The sequence below is a fragment of the Calypte anna genome, chromosome 1, assembly GCF_003957555.1.
Source record: "Calypte anna isolate BGI_N300 chromosome 1, bCalAnn1_v1.p, whole genome shotgun sequence".
Classification (NCBI taxonomy): domain Eukaryota; kingdom Metazoa; phylum Chordata; class Aves; order Apodiformes; family Trochilidae; genus Calypte; species Calypte anna.
The window spans coordinates 89,801,253-89,822,910 of NC_044244.1; the positions used below are offsets into that span (position 1 = coordinate 89,801,253).

A 21,658-nucleotide genomic window follows, 5' to 3' on the forward strand; every position below is an offset into this window, starting at 1 on the left:
GGCTGCCAACTGGATTTAACTCCACAGACTGCAACTCTCCAGACCCAGCCATGCAGCCAGTTTTTAACCCCATGAAGAGTACACCTGTCTATTCCATGAGCTGCCAGCTTCTCTAGGAGAATCCTCTGGGAGATGGTGTCAAAGGCTTTACTAAAGTGCAGGTAAACATCCACAGCCTTTCCCTCATCCACTAGGTGGGTCACTTGGTCATAGAACAAGATCAGGTTGGTCAAGCAGGACCTGCTTTTCCTGAACCCATGCTGGCTGGGCCTGATCCCCTGGCTGTCCTGAACTTGCCGAGTGAGTACACTCAAGATGAACCTCTCCATAATTTTCCCAGGCACCGAGGTCAGGATGACAAGCCTGTAGCTCCCCCAGTGCTTCTTGCAGCCCTTTCTGAGGATAGGTCTCACACTGGCAAACTTCCAGTCACCTGGGACCTCCATGGTTAACCAGGACTGTTGATAAATGATGAAGAGAAACTTGAAGAACTCCTCTGCCAGCTCCCTCAATGCTCTCAGATGGATCCCATCCAGCCCCATAGACTTGTGAGTGTCCAGGTGCTGCACCAGGGCATTAACTGCTTCCGCCTGGGCTGTGGGGGGATTCTGCTGCTCCCTGTCTTTATCTTCCAGCTCAGAAGGCTAAATACCCTGCAGGTAGCTGGTCTGACTAATAAATATGAAGGCAAAGAAGGCATTAAGTATTTCTGCTTTTTCCTTATCCTTGGTTGTAACATTCCCCCCCACATCCAATTGAGGATGGAGATTCCTCCCTGGCTTTCTTTTTATTGTTAATGCATTTGTAAAAAATATTTTTGTTGTCCCTTATGACAGTGGCCAGACTGAGATCCAGCTGGGCTTTTGCCTTTCTAATTTTTTTCTCTGCATGACCTAAGGAGACCCCTGTACTCATCTTGAGACGCTTGCCCTTTCTTCCAAAGAAGGTAAACTCTACTCTGCCATTTTGTCTTAGAGCACATGGGGACAGCCTGCTCCTCTGCTTTTAACATTTCCTTCTTGAAGAGCATCCAGCTTTTTTTGACCCTTCAGGACTGTCTCTGAAGGTACTCTCTCAACCACTGTTCTCAACAGCCCAAAGTCAGCCCTCCAGAAGCCCATGGTGGAGGTGTCGGTGACCCCACCTCCTTACTTCACCAAGGATGGAGAACCTCACCATTTCATGGCTGCAAAACCCAAGAAGACCTCTGACCACCACATTTCCCACCAGTCCTGCCCTGTTTGTGAACACGAGATCTGGTGAGGCACCTCCTCTGGCAGGCTCAACTACCAGATGTGTCAGGAAGTTATGTTCCACACACTAGAAAAACCTCCTAGCCTGTCTCCTCTCTGCTATGGTGTACTTCCAGCAGATGTGCCACCAGGACAAGGGCAAGACATTGTGAGATCTCTATCAGCATCTTTTAGAATGCTTCACCTGCCTCCTTGTCCTGGTTAGGTGGTCTGTAACAAACACCCAACAGGATATCTGTCTCATTCACATTCTCCCTGCTCCTTACCCATAAACACTCAACCTTATCATCACTATCATCAAGCTCCGTGCAATCAAAACACTCCCTAACACATACAGCCACTCCGCTGCCTCTCCTTCCCTGTCGGTCCTTTCTGAAGAGCTTATAACCATCCATTGCAGCATCCCAGTCATGAGAGCCATCCCACCATGCCTCTCTGATGGGGACTACATGATAGCTGTCCTGTTCCCAGCTCCTCCTCTTTGTTTCTCATCCTCCTGCTTCTAAGGTGTAACTGTACTACCAGTGTGACACAAGGATTTTAGTGGCTTGGCTCAAACCTGTTAGCTAGCAAGTTTGCTGGGTGCAGAGAGCCACTTGGACATTGAGCTGGGAAATCATATCCAGTTCCTACTTGAACATCAGACTAATGAAGGGCCTCAGCGGCAGGAAGACCAGATTGGGACTTTCTTCCTCCTCACTGAAAGTGACCTACAATCAGGGTTCCCGAGAGCTGTAGCTGCTGCACTTAACTCCCATTTGGATGTGTTCCAAGGTCCTTGGCTCCAAGAGTAGTGAGGGATGCAACAGATGTAGGGACACTTAGGCTATGAATTTCTCAAGGCCTCTATGAAAACATGAGCTGCCTCCAGCTTTTGGTAACTCTACCCAGAGAGTGAGCTGCTCCCACACCAATGTCCCAAATATGTAAACTAGCAGGACATACTGGTGGCTGCATGGTTATCTCCAAAAAAACCAGTGTGTGTCCACATCAGCATGTTCAGGTAGACAGATTCTGTTAACACCATGCTCCATGCACTCTGTGTGCAGAAGCCAGATTTTGTGAAATTTTTATGGAGGCACAGATGCTACTATATCGTGCATCTGTACTGACCTTTCGAAGTGCAAGGCCATCACTTAGCTGCATTTCAGTCTTGCCTCACCCATCTCCATCTGGAAGGCAAAGGCCGTTCCTCTAGTTGGCACCTTTGGCCAGGTTCTCTGGTCTCTCTCTGCTGCAATTCACTGCACATCTCTTTCTTGTTACATGAAGCATCAACAATTTGTCACTCCTTTTTAGGGTGTTCCTGGGTTTTCTCCTCTACCCATAACTTTTTAGTAAGTATCAAAATCTTTATTTCCATTTCTCCCTAGGAGATCACTCAATAACCACTTCTGTGCTATTTCAGACAAGTACTTTCTTGACTTCCACACATCACTCCTGATGACTCTGATCATCAGATTATGCAGTTCATTTGTAGTCATAACTCAACTGGAAGAAACTCTTTCCAATTCTCTATAAATCTATTTTCTAATGCTTCTTCGCATATTTCCTTATACCCTGTACCCTATACCACAGGTATATTACCTGTACCACTACAAACTGTGTAGCTGGTACTGTAGCACCACTATACTGCTATTGTTCCATTGTAATGTTCTATTTCTCCTGAGACAACTCAAGAGAATATCTTCCCAAAAGTAAAATAATAGTTTCCCTTATCACTTTGTATCCTGAACTTCTCTAAGTAGACCATGCAAGGGGCCCTCTTCCCAAGAAAATTCTTCCGTGCTGCCACCCACACTTGTGCAGTAAAAATGGGAACTAATAACCAGGCTACTGCATCTGACCTGTTATAGGAGAAGAGAGAATGCCATGAGCATCTCTCTGTAGAGAAACAAGATAAACCAGGTGCCTCGAGTTGCCAAAGAGTGGGTGTGAGTCCACCTGTGCCTGATTAGGACAGGCCCCTATTGGGCATGAGCAAGACCAGGGGCCAATAAAGGTGGGACACACACCCAGAGAGAGAGCTCACTCTTGTGTGAGGCAATGGGGGGGCCAGCAGCTTGTTGAGCATCAGGAGCAAGAAAGGCTCTTCCCGCTACATTTGGTGGAGAATGTGGGCAACTTGAAAGAAGAACAACTTCTGAAAGGCAGCAGTGTGAGGAGCTGGCAACAGGAACATTCTCCCTGATTTGAAAAAGTGCCTGGGCTAACACTCTCCCTGAAAGGTATGACCAGCAAGCTCTTTGGATTGGAAACCCCTGAGCAGAGGGAAGCCAAGATAAGGATTCTCTCTTTGGAAACCCCTAAGCAGAGGGAAGCCAGGAGGATGGAATCCCATGGTATGGAATCCCATGAGGAAGGGTTAAATCCCGTAATCCCATGAGGAACCAGCAAGCTCTTTGGATTGGAAACCCCTGAGCAGAGGGAAGCCAAGAGAAGAGCAGATACAGGCGGGAGAAGAACAACTCAAGTCAGAAAGGCAGAGACTTTGTGAAAAGTGCCTGGGCTGACATTGAACGGTTTGCCTAGGCTGCAGCAGTGTGAAAAGCTAGGGTTAAATCCCGTAAGCTATAAGTGTATGTTTGTATGTTTAGGTTGTGTCAGTCTTGTGTCAGTCTTAGAAGCTAGGGTTAAATCCTGTAAGCTATGTATGTTTGTGTCAGTTGAAAAAAAAAAAAAAAAAATGTGTAAAAATCCTGTGTATGTTTGTAAGCTAGGGTCAAATCCCGTAAGCTATAAGTGTGTGTCAGTCGAAGCTAGGGTTAAATCCCGTAAGCTACATGTGTAAAAATGTGTAAAAATCCTGTAATCAGTGTTGTAAAAATGTGTGTGTGTAAAAATCCTGTAAGCTAGGGCAAACCGGGAAAGCTTTAAGAAAAAAAAAAAAAAAGAAAAAAAAAAAGGGGGGAAATGTAGAGAAACAAGATAAACCAGGTGCCTTGAGTTGCCAAAGAGTGGGTGTGAGTCCACCTGTGCCTGATTAGGACAGGCCCCTATTGGGCATGAGCAAGACCAGGGGCCGATAAAGGTGGGACACACACCCACAGAGAGAGCTCACTCTTGTGCGAGGCAATGGAGAGGCCAGCAGCTCGTTGAGCCTCAGGAGCAAGAAAGGCTCTTCCCGCTACATCTCTCAAGCCTAAGAGCACCTAAGAAGCCCTGTCCCCTGCACTGCATCAAGCAAAATGAAGCCCATGGTACTTACATGCTGTAGATCATTCTGCCAGCCCTTCAAAATGAGAGGGCAGCCATTGACTGCAACAAAAATGATTTATCCTGTCTTTAGAAGACTGAATAATACTCACTAACATCTGCGGCCACATACTGTTCAGAGAGGATGCAAAAAATTACTGAATAGCTGCTCATCACAAAAGTATGTGACTGTGTAATTAAAGATGCAGCATAATTCATGCAAACATTAGGGTTACCCAGGTAACTGAGATTCTTGCACTTACAAGGGCTTAACTTTCACAACTGTTACATCCTATTACTGTCAGTATTTGAATGTAATCTCCTAGATTTGTCCTCCTTCCCTAAAGAAACACAAACAAACAAAAAACAACCCAAAAACCTAATGGGGAGAAGTCACTAGCTTCCCTTTTGTGGTGTCATCTTGAAATATTCACGGAATCTTAAGTACTCCTGAAACCTCTGGAGACTTCCAGAAGGTATGTGTCAATACAGCTATGATACAAACAAACTGAGCAACCTGAACAAAAAGAAACCTACTAATCCCACTTACAAAGGTATTTTAGTTCTACACATCAAGCTAAAGTGCTCTGCATGAGAACAGATGTGAAGGATTTCCTTGCCTGAAAGCCTTACAAGAGATTTTTGACCAGCAGAAGTGTGTAACATGATTGACATGCTGCTCATGCTTCAGGTAGAGAGAGTGCAAGATGCCTTTCCTCAGCACTGTCATCTGTTCTGCTGCTCTGTTAAGGCAACAAAGGAAATGCATTAAATAAAAGCGGGGAAGGGAATTTGGGGAACAAACAGAAGAGGAAACAGAAATTCTTCAAATTATCTGCAAACCTTTAGCAACCAGAATCATGATAATAAATTACAATCAAGACATGCCACACTCTACATTTCCTGGGGTGCTTTATATGTGAATTTAACATAAATCTAGCCATCAGCCTTAACAGCATGTCATGCTTGCTTTCAAAGCTAAGCTAAGGAATTTGTCCTAATTGTCTTCTTTTTCTCCAATATTGGAATTAATTTACTTTTAAGTTCAGATGAATCAGATGATGAATTTTAACAAGCCAGTGTTCCCCCCAAGCAAAACAGCAGAGCTCATAAGCCTCCATTTATCCAGTGATCAGTTTTTATTTCTACACGGTGAATAATTTCAAAGACAAACCATGAAGCAGTAACTCAGTGTCAGCTGTATGCAGCAGCAGAAGAAGGCAGCCTGAGGAAGGAAGGCCCACCCTGTGTGCCACCATATTTCTAGAAAATCTCTGCCCTTTGCCTCCAACTCACATACTGCCAGAGCATCTGGGTTATAGGTAGAGAAGTCCCTGTTGATAATTCCACAACCTGAAGGAAATCTTGCCCAGAGTTCCACCTCTTGCCTTTCCTGCTGCCTCACCCCAGCCTGCAGCACAATGTTTCTCCCATTTGCTCAGTGTGCATCCCATCTGCTCCAGCACATCCAGCTGTCAACACATCTATAGCTGCCAACAGCAAGGAAAAGGACAAGATCTAGGTAGGCTCCATAAGGCTACCTCAGCATCTAAACTGCTCTTAATATTACCCCACAAAGTGGTGAATCATCCACGGGAAAGGAGTGCAAAAGTCTGAGAGATACCCTTTCAACCCCATCAGCCCTTCCCCTTTTGTTTTGCAGAGGGGAAAGAAAAATGCCAGGGAGCCTTTCCTTCCTTCCTTGACTTCTTTCCCTTTCTGTGCTATGCAGCATGGACTGAACTGAAGGCAGAGGAACCATTTAGGTCTGAACCTACTAGTAAGCACTCCCTGCCAGCCTACTAGGATTCATTAGATGCTGCCTTACGCCAGTATGTCTCAAATGTCAAAACCTGCAGAAAGATCCCCTGTCCCTCTGTACTCCCAATAGTCTGCCTTCCTGCCTGGAAAAAAACAGGATTCAACACACCATACTCGCACAGCAAGTGAGACCCCCCCACTGTGTCCTGATAAAGGAGTTATTCCTTCGATTTAAATAGCAGTGGCCATGACTTTGGTTCGGGGTTCAAACCCTGATCACAATACATGGGGAAGGGAAAGCTTATCCTTCTTTCCATCTAGGAGCAACAACCTCCACTGGGCTGCACAACTCCTGGAAAAACAGCCAAAATCCTTGTGCCAAACCTAGATAAAACTTGCAGCCAGAAGAGAGAGCACAGAGTCCAAGAATGCGGCTGCAGTAACAGCAAGTAATCACCTCAGCCAGAGCCCCGTGAGGAAACCCTACAGCCACTCCTCTGGCAGATGCTGTGTGAGCAGGGACAAGACAGAGGACAGCACTCGTGTGCTGCGGGGGGCAACTGAAAACAGGACAAGGGTAAAAAAAAAAAAAAAAAAAGAAAGGTTAAGGGATAAAAGAAGAAAGGGAGCTCCGTGGAAGGAGCAATTATATCAATTGATTTGAAGAGATCAGAGAGATCTTGAAGGACAAGCGCTACAAATATCTCATCCCTTGTTTTTAAGCCGTGTCTGTTCAGTCACTTAACTGCGTATTTGTGCTCTGCCTGTTCATCCACCAGCAGGCACTCTGGCTCCATTGATCCCAGTCAAGATTATAATCAGAGGGGTTGGAGCCATATAATGAAGCAAGCTTCCCCATGCTGAGCAGAAGTCTTTTTAACACTCAGTGAAGGGGAATTCATCGCACCAACTGTTTGGAACACCCGCTGCACTGTCCTCTCTGAATCCTTTTGTGCCTTCAACAGTCAGGCCACTTTTGAAACATGTTAACTAGAAAAATCTGACTTCCAGTAGGCAAAATACTAAATATATTTCATTGCAGAACTTCCAGCTCTAAATCTGAAACTAAAAAAAAATCCTGCAGGAGAAAGATTCCTTCCAGTGTTGAATGTGAATAACAAAAAGTCTGATCTTCAGATTATGCCTTGAATTTGCAGTCATAACATTTTTGCATTTTTAGCACCCAGCCCCATTGTGCCCTTCAAGAATTTGTGCACTACAAATAATACACAGCAACAGTACTCTGAGTTCATCAACACTCTCTAGTTTCCTCTGCCTTACGCAGGCAGCAAGTGCTGAACACTGGTGTTACTCACCATATAATCTCTTCTCACTGCCTTTTCTGAAAAATCAAGGTGAGAACAGACCACTAAGCATGGCTATAAAGTTTTCCTTTTTAATATATAAAATCTTTAAGAGTCTTCCTTTTTAATCTTCAATAATATAGGAAATAGTAAAACCTATTAATTTATTTTAAATTTTTTTAAAACGGGACCTAATCCTGAAAAGATTTAATAATAATTAGCAAAAACAATATAATGTACATCCAAAAATGCTAGAGAAACAATACAGAAATTCCTTGAACTTGCTTGGGTCTAAAACTGAGAAAGGTGAATATGCAAGGTATTTTAGCGCTCCCATATTTGTGTTCAACAATATTTTCCTTTTAGAATCTTGATACATCAGAGATATTCCCCTAAGATGTCTTTCTGCTACAGCAATCTAATACATACCCTGGCTATTCTGTTTTCATTTTTGCATTCTCTGTTGTTTTGTTGCCACCTTGCTTCATGGTGAAGAAAAAGACCCAGGACTAAATGCCAAACTGAGGGATGGTTTTCACGAGGGTGACAGTGATCTTACGAACTCCTACTACAGTCATTTACTATATACACCACAGAAAAATTATTTTCAAGGGTGCTAGTTACCAGTAACCTCTACTGATCTCTTCTAAATTGTATGTAACTGCAAGTGTTTAGCACTGTATCTCCAGCTAACAAATTAGGACCCATTACATCTGCAGAAAAGATTTACCAGAAAGGTCAGGCAAGACTAGCTAAAACACTGGACAGCAAGATCTATTCTCCAAAAGATGTGTGAAAACTCAACCCCACCCCCTATGCTGTTGGGGTTTTTGTGTGTCTTTTCTTTTTTCTGACATAGGTGATAACCAGCTGGTAAAGCTGCCAATCTGCCTGCTGCATTGCAGTATCACTGCTTTCTATCACCTCCCTGAATTCCAGAAGATCCTATGCAGGCTGTAATAATCAAACAGTTCTCCGTTATCAACAGTTATTTTATTGTTGTCAAAAGCTACAGAAAAGATTGGGTAGCCAAACACATAAACACATGAAAGTATCAGTAAGTGTAAACCTAGGTCAAAGCCTCCCCTCCTCAGGAATTGGGATAAGCAGTGTTTTCCTGTGCATCTTTTAGTTGCCCTCTTACCTCCACTGTGCTTTCCATACTGTTCTCTGTGGTAAAAACTAGTTAGAGGACCTGTCGAATAGTTTCCACATAGAGGTGAAATATTAAATGATAGTGTTTCTATTTTCTTAGTCTGCACGAGAATAGCAAAATTTACCTTGTCATAATAGTATCTGAGCGCTCGGCTCAGCTTGTCATAATTCATATTAGTTTTGTTTTTTCTGAGTCCCCACAGCTTAGCCACTTCTTCTGCCTTGAGTAGCTTGAATTCGCCATCGTTTGACGTCCAGCAAATCAGGTGCTCATGTTTCTGGTCTAGCAGCAACTGCAAAAGGAACTGCCACAGTGTGATTGCACTCTCCATACCTACAAGGGACAAAGGAGAGCAACAGTGAAATTCTGAAAACAGCGTGAAAACCTTTGGGAGCAGGTGTGCCACCCAACACCCATTTCACTTATAAGCTCTGTGTAGGAGGCATCCTAGGTAACCGAGCAAAGGAAGCTACTGTATCATTTGCAACCAAACATCCCCGAGATGCCACAGGTCTTGCTCTCCCACTTCTGTATTTTTTCCACTGCTTTTTTTCTGAAGGGGCACATAGTACAACTGTATAGTTCACATCGCTCACTGGGTCATCTTCACTTGGTGTCTTTGGTGTACAAAACCACCCTTCAAGGGAACAGATGGGGGGAATACACCTGATGTAGCTACCCATTTAAACGAACTGAAAAAATGCTGTTTACCATCATGAGAACTCTAAACCCGTCTGCATATATCCTTGGGAAGAGGGGAAGGAAAAGCAAAGACCAGAGTAGTTGCCTTTGTAAGAGGACCAGAAACCATCCTCTTTCCTCCTCCCACCACACACGTCTGCCTTCCTGGTGTCATACAGACTTTCTCTATTTTGTTTCTTCCAAGGTCCGAAATGGCTCTTGCTGCTTCTGCTTGCTAATTAAAAACACCTCAAAAGATATTATCTATTTTGCAGAAATGCTTAAAGTTCAGTATACACAAGCACAATAAAATAAGTGATGTTTACCCTGAGCTCTTCTCTAACAGATCTTTTCTTTCATTTTCATGTGAATGACCAAGAACTAGGAATACTTCTAACAGTACCCGAGTCTCACTTCTAAGGTTGTCTGAAGTTATTTTGAATTTTTCTTTTTTCTCTGCTAAGTGCCTCTGCTACTGAGCCTTCTCCAGAGTAAACCTTTTTTTTTCAGGCACTGCAATAGAAAAATAAACTTAAAAATATTATACTGCAACTCAGCACAGGCACATACACAACTTAAAACTCAGGATCACTACCACTGAAGACAACTTATTATTCTAATGAAGATACAGCTAAAGCTGACATTTTAAACTGCAGAACTACAAAATAGGATTTCTTTCCTCACTTCTAACAACTTTGCCAGCCTTAGCATCTTAACAGTGTATCAAATGTTTTTTTCTAGGCTTCTTCTTATGCTTTATTTGGACATGCTCTGTCTCTAACTAACACTGATTTAGAGATGGTGGTACTACTGGGCTACCTGATTATGGTGCTGATGGGGAAAATTATTGCCTGATTTATCTTTGTACGTGGAACAGTGGATATTTTTGTCTTTATCTAAACAAGCTGGTGACTTTTTTACCTCCTTGCTCATTTTGTTTCCTACATATATTCCTGTTCGTGTCCTAACAGATTACAGGGCCAGTCCCTGCCAGGCTTTCTCCCTGACGATTCCCTTGACCACAAGAGGGCACAAGGCTCCCAACCATTCACCACATGGAACGGTGCCTTTCCCAGCCTGTCCCAGCACCATGGAAATCGTGTTTATTTTGTCCTACTAACTTAATTAGCTTCTCTTCACACCACGGTAGATAAAGGGGAAAATACGTGACATAAGCATCACTAGTATAAAGGCAAATGAAAGGCATAAGCTTCACTAGAGGAAAAGCAAGTTAAGGATACCAGAAAATGTTGTCAATGGTTTTACAGAAAAACAGAATTTGGAGCTCTAGCTTGATTCAAATAATTTTGAAGCGCACTGGCCAAACAAGGTTTTGCAGAATTAATGATGGTTTTATTATCCCTGCATAGGGATAATTCATTTCTCTAATCAACTGAGAATCCAGTCTGAATGCCGAGGACAAAAATACCTGTCCCTGACACCCAGCTGTACAACTTGGTAACCAGATAGCACCTTCAGGAGATGACAGGGGCTCCCAGCACTGTTGGCTGAAACAGAGCTGCCTATATGGATGATGTGCCACTTTCAAAGCTTTGCATTTGCTTTGTTGCAGTTTTTGTCACTTTATACTAATCCTTTCCTAAACAGTGTAAGAACAAAATGTATAGCTAGAATTTAATATATGTGAAAGCTATATACTCGCTTTACAGGCTTTGAAAGTTCCACACCATCTGTGCAGGTATTAACATCTTCAGTGGATGGCTAATAAAGTACCCCTATTAATCTGGCATCATATAAACACATTTTTAAATTCGTATTTATAAATCTTGCAAGTTAGTTCACAAAATATATGGGTATATACAGCTGTATTACTTACAAATAATCTAGTTTTTGTATATCATATATGATACAGCAATACTCTGCATAATGTCAGTATGTATCACACAGTTATAGAATACAGAATCATAGAATGGTTTGCACTGGACAGGACCTTAAAGATCATCTGTTTCCATGGGCAGGAGCACCTCCCACTAGATCAGGTTGCTCAAAGTCCCATCCAAACTGGCCTTGAACACTGCCAGGGAGCCACTTCCCTGGGCAACCTGTGCCAGTGTCTTACCACCCTCACAGTAAAGAATTACCTCCTAATATCTAATCTAAATTAATTTCCCCACTTCAAGTTTTAAACCATTATTTCAAACAAGAAATCACAAAGAGAACTTCTTTTTTTGCTCTGGAAAATTGGAAGTACCTTATAAATCTCTTTCATCAAAAGTGTATTAAAATATGCACAGGTATCCCGTGCTACAAAAACCTGTCAGCAGAACTTCAGCTGAGGAAATTAGAGATGGAAAAGAGCTACAAAAGAACAAGTACAAACTCCACCATGCCGTTAGCCAAAATGGTACAGTACCTCAGAGATAGAATTCTTTCATCCAGACCTTAAATTATGTCTTCCTTCAGATAATCAGCAATCATGTCTCTTGAGAAAGTTTAGGTGCAACTAAACTCACAGCAAGGGGCGTTTCACCACAGTCTCCTCCATCCACTTTCACCTCTGCCCAAGAGCACTCACAAGGTCTCTACAGCTACTGCTCTGATGCTTACAGTTTGTAAAATGTAAATAGTTTTGGATTCCACTTTATCTATGGAGTGAGGGCCTCATGGTGACTTCAGCCATAGGCATAATGTAAAACACATGAGCAGTGCAAGCCTAGGTGAGAACATTCTACTCTGTCTGACCCAGTGATTAAGGAGAAATTACTTCCATCAGGTTATTGAATAAAAAGTTCTTGCTACATTTTTCAAAGAAGTGCAGTTCTTACTGATCTGTTCTTCAGCCAGCTAAGATACACACAATCTCTGGAGGGCACTTCAGGTGCTAGATCCAGGACAGATGGCTGTGGTGGAATTAAGATTTAGGCAGTTCCTCTCAAGCAGACCACTCTGCTTGCCTTCCCATCGACTCTCCAAGTGTGTAGCTCTGAACAGGCTTTATAAAGGACTTGCTTGCCTCAGAATTCAGCATCGATGTGCCTAATTGGTAGGCGCATAAATCTTCTACTGGATGTGACCCAAGTCTGCCCTTACTGAAATGAGATTAAACCAGCTCAATGCTGTATTGTACTCCATCCCTCCATCTGCCTCCAAGTTCCTGTATAAAGCTTCCCATAGTGCTTGTATAACAACCCTATGTACAATTCCTACATGAAGAAAATCATGCAAATTATGTTTTCAGCTGATCATTAATTGTATGGTCCCTTTCTTCTAAGCACCCAGCTAGAGGCATTCAGTCTGAGTTGCACTGAATATTCACAGATGTAACTACCTTTAACAGAAGCTTTGTGCTCAGTAAGTATATATGGTGATGTAAAATCTTAAATACTTTGAATTCAGTAAACTGATGTTAAACTTTTCATCTTGTTTCCATTCTTTAAAATGTGAGTCACAGGGAGTGGCAAAAAACTAAGATCCTGCAGTAGATGGATTTTTAAACTTATACAAAATATTTCATTTCCAATCAGGCCAACAGAAGCATTAAACTACTTTTCTCTGTGGACACAAGGCTTGAACTATTCCCCTGGGAGGACAACGTGGCCCCACGGCACACGGAGCCTTAACTTGTGCCTCTTTTGAGTGGTGGCACAGAAGAATCACATAGCAGACATATTACAAGACATGTTATTTAACAGAAGTGTACTAGCTGTATTACAAGTTGTTATAAACTACAATTGAGAGGAGTCAGAAATCTTTATTGTCTTTCATTTATTGTCTTTATTTTCTAATTCTTTTGAATTTTTTACTGACTTAAGGGGAATTCAGCATCTTGCCTTCACTTGACTGAAATGGGTGTTAAGCACATCCTACAGGGCATATAATTCACATTTCATTCATCTCTTTATTAATATTAAATAGTAATAAGAAATACTCCTGGTAATTCTGTACTCAGGACAGGATTTGAATGCTGGGCAATAAATAATGCATGGAACCACATACTGAATTACAGGGATTAGAAAAAAAAAAGTTTTTAAAAATCACGTATTCAGATAGTGACATCCATCTATGGTACAGAACAAGACAGGCAACCTACGTAAGAAACATATATTCTGTGTCAGTCAGAATTCACAGAAACAAAAGAGTAAATTTTTTCACCCATTAACACGCATGGTTTTGCTAAAACATTTATACAATGCAATTCACAGTCAAAGGTATTTTCTAAGCCATGAAACAAAATTTGCTGGGTTGACCTGACCTAAAATAGCCTAGTAATTTTACTTTGTGATCAGTTCCACAACCACTCATGCAAGTAATAACTGGTATAGCTAGAAGGAATTATACTTTGAAATGCAGAATGTTAGACAGCAGAAGGGTATTTCAGGACCAAGTTTTCTGCAAGTCCATTTCTCAAGCTGCTGTGACAGTCGCCACCCCAACACCCTCTGCATTGCCACTTTACATCCTTTCCAATGTGCACCTCTTCATACAAAATCTCCCAGCTGCCTCATCAGTGTCACACAATGTCACCTCCACGCATCAGATTTTAAGCTCGGGATTGAGATGGGAAGGAGGCATCAGAATCAGAATATCTCTGCTGGGATCAACTGCTCCTCTTGATTTCAGCCAAATAAGGGACGTAGGAAATGCCTAAACTTGGGGTGCCAGCAAAGTCCATTCTGTAAGCTCACCCTGAAGAGATTCATAGAAAAGGATAGACACATCCATAGGGCAAATCATTCCATCTAGGAGATGATTTTCCTGTCAAGAGAGGTCCCAAATTCCTTACTTAGGTGAAAGACCTAAGTGCCAATCACGGACTCTCCTCTTAGTGTATGGGCACTGACTTGACATGTATGGACACATGATCAAGTATATGAATATCAATGTGAAAACATTATGCAAGTTACACTAGAAATGGTTAAGATGTATGAATACACCTAATGACGAGCCACATTGCCTTTTTTTTTTTGAGCAAGACAATACATGCAAAGTTCTAGGTGACAAAATGTCAGTAAAGTGGCATTAAGATAAAAAAAAAGTCATTAACTGATGGACAAAATAAAACAAATAAGCAAGCCATCTTAATTTCAGACAGCAAAAAACTAGGAAGTTAAGAAACAACCAGTTAAACAAAAATCTCAGTAGCAGAAGGATTTATGATGTGAGCTGTGAGAAAGGTAGTAGCATTAAGTTTTGTAGGACTCTGGTACAGGAAAATCTAGAGAAAAAAAGCAGAAAGCTGGAAAGCAGTAGCATTCAGAACCTCTAAGAGCTTTTTACTTTCTGTACAATTATGTCACAGCTACTCTCTCATCTTTCATTCTTGCATCTTTCATTCTCCCACAAACTCCAGGTTTCATATCGGATTTTTTCTCCCCACTCTATGCTAAAATAACGAGATAGACTGCTGATCCTGGACAGTCAACACAAACAAGTTCTGAAGGCTCAAACTAGGAATCTCTCCAGGCATTAGGATCAAAACCAGCCCATTGTTGCTTTGGAGGGTCTACAGAGGAACATCTGGGATTCTGAGCTATAAACCAGATCATGGGTCTCGGGGCAGAGGTGGAACAGCTGAGTGGGAGAGACTGGCTGGGAAGCCCAGAGGCTGAAGAAAAATCAGCTGGAGATCAATTAAATCAGGAAGACATAAAAGGTGTTAGCCAGCATTATGCACTATAGGTAGTCACAGTGATGTTGATTAGACATGTACATGAGAAGGATCAAGATGCAGAGCCAGGGCAGGGAAACTAATTTCCTTTAGTGTATGAATAAACTGCTGATTCTTTCTGTAGCCAAAGCAGCTGCAAAAGATTCAGCTCATTTTCCTATGCCCCACCACAGCAGGCACACACCTCCACTTACATTTCCCTTACAGGAAAGTGTGTGCTTTTGCAAGCACACAGCATTTCCGTGTTACAGATGCCTTTTTTTTTTCCCCCCTTTTTTTTTTTCCCTTTTCAACTACTCTGGAGACATGTGTATATTTTTTTGTACGTCCATTTACTTACTGCTTTTGTATCCTAATTCTGGCCAACAGCACGTTTCTCTGAGCAGTGTGACGTGGGGCATTGTTAGCTTCTCATTCACGTTAACATTCGGCTTCCTTTATTTCTGCAGGTTGCAGCCAGGAAACTGGAAAATGGGCCACAGGAAACCTGGCCTCCTACATCTGTCCCAGTTTGTAATAGCAGCTCTGGTTTTATTTTTCTAAGTGTCTCAGGTTCATTTTAACCCTTGAGATGACTGCTGCAATAACATGTGGAAGAACATGACTGCTTTGGGATTATTTTTTTTTAACCACCGTTTCTCTGTACTAGAAATTGAGATTTTGCTAAACCATACTCATTTTAAAGTCTATTCATATTTATGAAATAAACAGTTATGGGAGTTCTTAAAAACTTCTGTTGGAGATGAAAAAAAAAAATTCCATTCCATGATCACAAATATCATAGAGTGAATCAAGGGGAAAATACAGAGTGAGACAATCTCTAGCTGTTCCACCTGTATACATTTTTAACACAGTTCTAAAGTGAATATCCACAAAGAAAGCTGAACAGCTTACAAATCTGCTAGGATAGTTTTTCTCTTTTACATTTTAGTTTCTATAAAAAATTAGATCTTACTTGTTTTGCATTTTACTACAGAAGCAGTAGGGTCCTGATCAAGGAAAGAAACTTCACCAGAACAATCAAAAGGTTTTACAGATGAATTTTCAGTGGAAAATGCTACAGCTGACTAACAATGAGTACATCATGAGAGGTTAAAGACAACTGCCAAATCTGCCTAAATGTTTGCTAAGAAACATCTGAAAGAACAAGGCAAAAGTCTGAGTCAGTCCTCACACTTTATTTCTCAACAGAGATGCTTCAAGGGTGATAAATAGGATGTGGTTGGTGAAAAGTTAGTGATTCTGCCAGAAAGGAGGAAAAACAAATATCATTTTGTTTACTCAGAAAGTTTTCGAATACTCATCAAAGGAGATCTTACTGCTAATTTAACTGGCCTTGAAAAAATAAGCTTATAACTAAGTGTGTAAATATGCCGGTTTTAACTTCATGTAGAACTTTCTCTGTTAAAGATAATAAATCAAACTAATGGTGCAATCCATACCCAGGGCACTTTAGGGAACTGTGTACACGATACAGAATACTGGTAATTTTTCCACATCCAGAAACCAGGACATTTCCTGCCAGAGCATCCTCAGAGTTCTTCCATTGTGTTGAAACTGCAAAAACTTTCTAAATCAGGACTTCCTCCTATTATATTTTAGAGGCGTCTTTCTGGGAAATGCAGATTCAAGTGTAAAAAAAAAAAAAAAAAAAAAAAAAGAGTTCCTGCAGCACCACCCAGTGGAAACATTACAGAAAGTTAGAGAGTGCCCCAACACACAAGTTCTGATTTGCTGCACAACTAAAGTAATATTGCCACACAAATGCAGACTGGTTTAAAGATGATGGTCCAAAAAAGCCCAGAATTTTGCTGGCCAATGTACTTAACAGAGTTGTATGAGGCATGACTTCTCTGCCACTCTTACATAACAGTCTTAACTTTATATTCTAATTTAAAAGTTTATTTACAGTAATAATTTACAAGGTCTCCTTCCCAAGCAAGAATACCCACTGTTCTGACCCAGCACATTTTAAAAAAATAAACAGACTCCTGTTGTTAAGAGCAACACAAAAGAGACAGCGGCAAGATCTAGAAAAATATTATAGGATAACATCAAGTTCCACTGCAGAAAAGAAAGCATTTACACACATGTCCAGTAATGCTTCTAGTAGGTACATGTAGTAATACAATGTTTTTAGAGTTGGGTTTTTTTTACTTTTTTTTTTTTTTACTCAGACAGAGAAAGGCTGAGGCAGATGTCCAAAGGAGAAAAGTTCTGCAATCTCCAAATTGATACAACAAAGGACTGGTCGCCTGCCAAGCAGAGGTGTGATGACACCGCCTCAGGAACATGAGTGTTTTCAGATTCTCCGTAAGTAATCAGTTCAAGAAACAGTTTTAATCCAACTTTAGTAAAAGCCCTTGGCAGGAGGGAATATGGCTATTTACCTCCCTGTGAAAGGCTTAAAAAAAAAAAAAAAAAACCAAACAAAAAAGACCTGCTCAGCTTTTTCTAAAGCTAGCTGTAAACAAAACTACATAAATCCATAATGACTCCAACCATTCACCTTGGGACAGAAGTGGAATGAATGCAGACTCCTCACACCACTTTTTGTCTGTTCATGTGGTGCACATCTGTGGTGTGCTGGCAATATGCTATGCTGCATGCCGACGGACTTCTGCTTTCAAAGTCAGCCCTATATGTTTATTTTTCCTGTGTGACTTTCTCCTTCATTTTTGTCAGCATCAGTACGACACAGATCATGATTATCTGACTGTCCTATATAAAATTTCTGATACTCACTTTCATAAATTCAGAGGAATGTGCATGAAAACACAAAAAAATAGCTAAGAGCACAGATACAGCCTCCAGGAATGGTGGCTATTCCAAAAGTTTACCTGACATATCAAGCAATGGTTACTCCCAAATGTAAATGCTTTTTCCTTATCTGTACTCCCTTCTTAAACTGAAATATTCAATTTTCCAATTTTGTGACAGCAGACTGAATGCTTTGTAACTTAAGCTAATGTCTCTAATACCGTGTTCTATCAACTGTCTCAAATTTGGCTTTTAATACATTTCATATTCAGATTTTTTAAAAACTAATCGTCCCCTCCCGACTGTTTTTTCCTGGACCAGAAACTTAGATACTAACAAGTAGGTCTTTTTAATGCTGTGAGCAGAGAGGAACCTGGCCAAAAGGTGAGGAAATGCAGTCCTGGGAGTTCTGTTCAGGCAAACAGAGCTGACTGGCAATTTCTGCGAGACCTGGAGCTCAGCAAGATCATTGCAGCTTATACTGGCAGTCAGAGCTCACATTTCTATGCACACTCAATTGTCAGAATTTGCTGGATTAGCAAAATGAGCCATTCAAGCACTAAATAACATGCAGTCTTACCTGTAAATTCTCAAGTTGCTGGGGGAGTCAGTGACAGCATTATATTGAAAATGGTGTGATACAATTACGCAGATGGTAACCTACATACAATTTTACCAGGAGAATTTCTCCCCAAAACATCAGTGATACTACAATAGATCGTGGAGCACAAGCCAGGGTGTAAGAGGTTCCTTAGTCATTAAAAAAATGAGCAGCACTAGCCAAGTTCTACATTTTTCACTGTAAATTTCTATACACATTGGTCTCATCTTAAAAACCTGAATTAAGAAACACTCTTAGGTGTCAAAAATCTGCCATTCTCCTTCTTCCTCAGTGCTAATCAAAGTTCTGACATGCATGTTACTCATGTGTTAAGGTAAGCTGAAACCCAATAAAAAGATTCTTATCTTCTGACATTATTCACTTGTCCACTGCACCAACAGGAACCTGAAGCTCACACCTACACATTTCCCCCAACATTGTTCGTAAGCGCTGGAATATCTAACAGAATATGTCATCAAATACACGAGATTCCAGGGAATAGAAAATCTGGTTTTCACACTTCTGTGCTGTGTCCCATGGACACATGAAGGAGAGACAAATGGGACACCACTCCAGTGACTACAGCAAACTTTGCTGTGTACAAAGTGCCTCAGCTGCTTATGTACAGAAGTGACAGCAATACACCGACTGGTTTGCTGGTGTCTCTGTGTGACAGCCACTACTTTGATTTGTACTCTGAATCCTGGATAAGGATCCGTGTTTAAATATAACGTGAATACTCCATCCCCCTCTCCTCAACTTGGATGAGACTACACAGTCACTTTCGTTGTATCCTCCCAAGGAATCGATTAAGTCTTGATACTGCTCTGTTTTGGATGCACTTGCATGGCAGGGCTTCAGTACTGAACCAGCAGTCATACTTCCTACACCAGCCCAATTCCATGCTCCCAGTTTGCTAAACTAACCACACATGCCAGTTGTTCTGAGTCTGCTCTGAGTCACCAGACTTCACAGAGGTCTATATCTAGCATCTAAACCCACATTCCCATCTCAGATGTATTAGTGTAGCATGGAAGAAATTCTCTGAAGGTAGCAGACTTTCTCCAGATTTCACTAACAGAGCTGAAAGAGGAATTTGTTCTTACTTTAAAAAGCATTCATTAAAGGTTTTTTTCTTCTCATGAATTAATGTTAATTGCTGGGAAGAGATAATTGTGATACTTGAGCCCATAAACTTTTTGTTTGTGCTGCATTGTGACTTGATAGAACAGAGGCCACTCAGCGTTACCGCAATATAGACATTTACAAACAGCATTGCTCATAAGCATCCTTCCCAAAAACCTTAAACTGAAACACATCTGATCAATTTTCTTCATATATTAAAAAAAAAAAAAAAAAAAGAAAAAAAAAAAGAAATATACAGTGAAACAGTAAAGAGGTGCTGTCACCACATTACAGGCAAATGAATGCATAAGAGCAATCTGTTTTCCAGATGAACTGTCAGATCTTTTGCAAAATCAGGATGGGAAACTTACAGGAGGCCATTTGATTAAAAACATTTACATTCTTAAGATGTAGTATATAATCCAAGTCTACTCTTTTTGTACAGCTGCAAAAATGCACTTTACACCAAATTCTTGGCTTGCTGACTAATATTTTCAGAGAAAGATCCATCTTGTAAAATTGTATTAGCAGGACTTAATAGTTAGGTTAGTGCTTAGAAAGCTTTTACCAATTTTGAACAAATGGCAAGAATCATAAAAATTACAACCAAATGATTCATTACATAAATTTAACAACAGCTAAAACTAAAAGACCATGAGTAAGATCTAAGTTTTCTTCTTGCAGTACCTCAAATGATCTTCAAGTTAGGATCCCCAAGATTAAAAAATTGCAGACCTCAAAGCTGAAGAAGGTAAGACAGAAATATAGTAAGATGTAGTAATCAGTATTTGCAAAGATTATCCAAGATACATTCTGAATATTCAAATACCGGCAAGCAGAGGCACAGACATGACTGAAATTACACTCGCAAATTAGTCTGGGGGAATCCATAGATTGGGCATTATCCTTCAAGCACTCTTAACACTGCAAAATTGAGAGCATAGTTATAAAGACTAGCAGGACACTTGCACAAAGCAAGCAAGAGCTACTCCAATGCCTTAGTAACATTCAAGGTCTAAGGTATCATTTAAACGTCTGCAATATGCAGTCAGTCTCAGTGCATTAACTGAAGTGCTGACACTCAAAAATAAGTGCTTTGAAACATCAAAATTAAGTAAGTCTGTGGCTTCCTACAGAAATCAGAGAATCATAGAATCAACTGGGTTGGAAGGGACCTCAGAGATCATCAAGTCCAACCCTTGATCCACTACTGCCGCGGTTACCAGCCCATGGCACTGAGTGCCACATCCAGTCTTTTTTTAAATATCTCCAGGGATGGAGAATCCACTACTTCCCTGGGCAGCCCATTCCAATGCCCGATCACCCTTTCTGTTAAGAAATTCTTTCTAATATCCAACCTAAACTTCCCCTGGCACAACTTAAGACCATGCCCTCTTGTCTTGTTGAAAGTCGTCTGGCAAAAGAGCCCAACCCCCACCTGGCTACACCCTCCTTTCAGGGAGTTGTAGAGAGTGATGAGGTCTCCCCTGAGCCTCCTCTCCTCCAGGCTGAACAGCCCCAGCTCCCTCAGCCTCTCCTCATAGGGTCTGAGCTTGAGTCCCTTCACCAGCCTATTTGCCCTCCTTTGGACCCACTCCAGGACCTCAATATCCTTCCTGAACTGAGGGGCCCAGAACTGGACACAGGACTCACGGTGTGGCCTCACCAGCGCTGAGTAGAGTCTTCTCTTTGAAGACCCTGAGCTGTAGCTAACCACTCAGATGTAGACAGAGCACATGATAGTCTTTAGAGACCTTTCTTTGCAAAATTGATTGATACATTTCCTAAAAGTCCACAGGTGATATCATACAGGTGAGCAGCTTTCAACACGTGGGCCCTGCACATAGGGGTAAGTGGATTCGTTCTGAAGGAGATGTAGAAGTACCAGAGTACTCCTACAGCAGGCTCAACTGCAACACACGCATCTGCACAACTGCTCAAAAATAATTATGGATCCACAGATATGGAAAGGACAAACCCCACTGTTCTAGATAGTCACAGAAATGCTACTCGAGCAAGTAGGTGAAAATCAGTCATGGGGTTGGCAATTGTAACCTCATAGAAGTAAAAATGTCTGATTTTCAGCTGAGTTGTATGTGCTTAGGGCGTGGTAAAATTTGGCTTCCCATGTTCTTAACTCTAATATAACTTTACCAATTAAATATTTCATTATTTATAAACTGTGAGAAACTG

At 41.3% G+C, this 21,658-nt stretch overlaps 1 protein-coding gene across 2 annotated transcripts in view; it reads right to left on the reverse strand.

Annotated features, from left to right (window-relative positions):
• ELK3 (ETS transcription factor ELK3) overlaps positions 1-21,658 on the reverse strand; it is a 44,005-nt gene that overhangs the window by 16,937 nt on the left and 5,410 nt on the right. For both annotated transcript variants that reach the window (XM_008499148.2, XM_030469200.1), the window contains exon 2: positions 8,794-9,002. In XM_008499148.2, coding sequence (XP_008497370.1) covers positions 8,794-9,000 — 207 coding nt within the window. In that variant the 5' untranslated portion in view covers positions 9,001-9,002. The remainder of the gene's footprint in view (positions 1-8,793; positions 9,003-21,658) is intronic.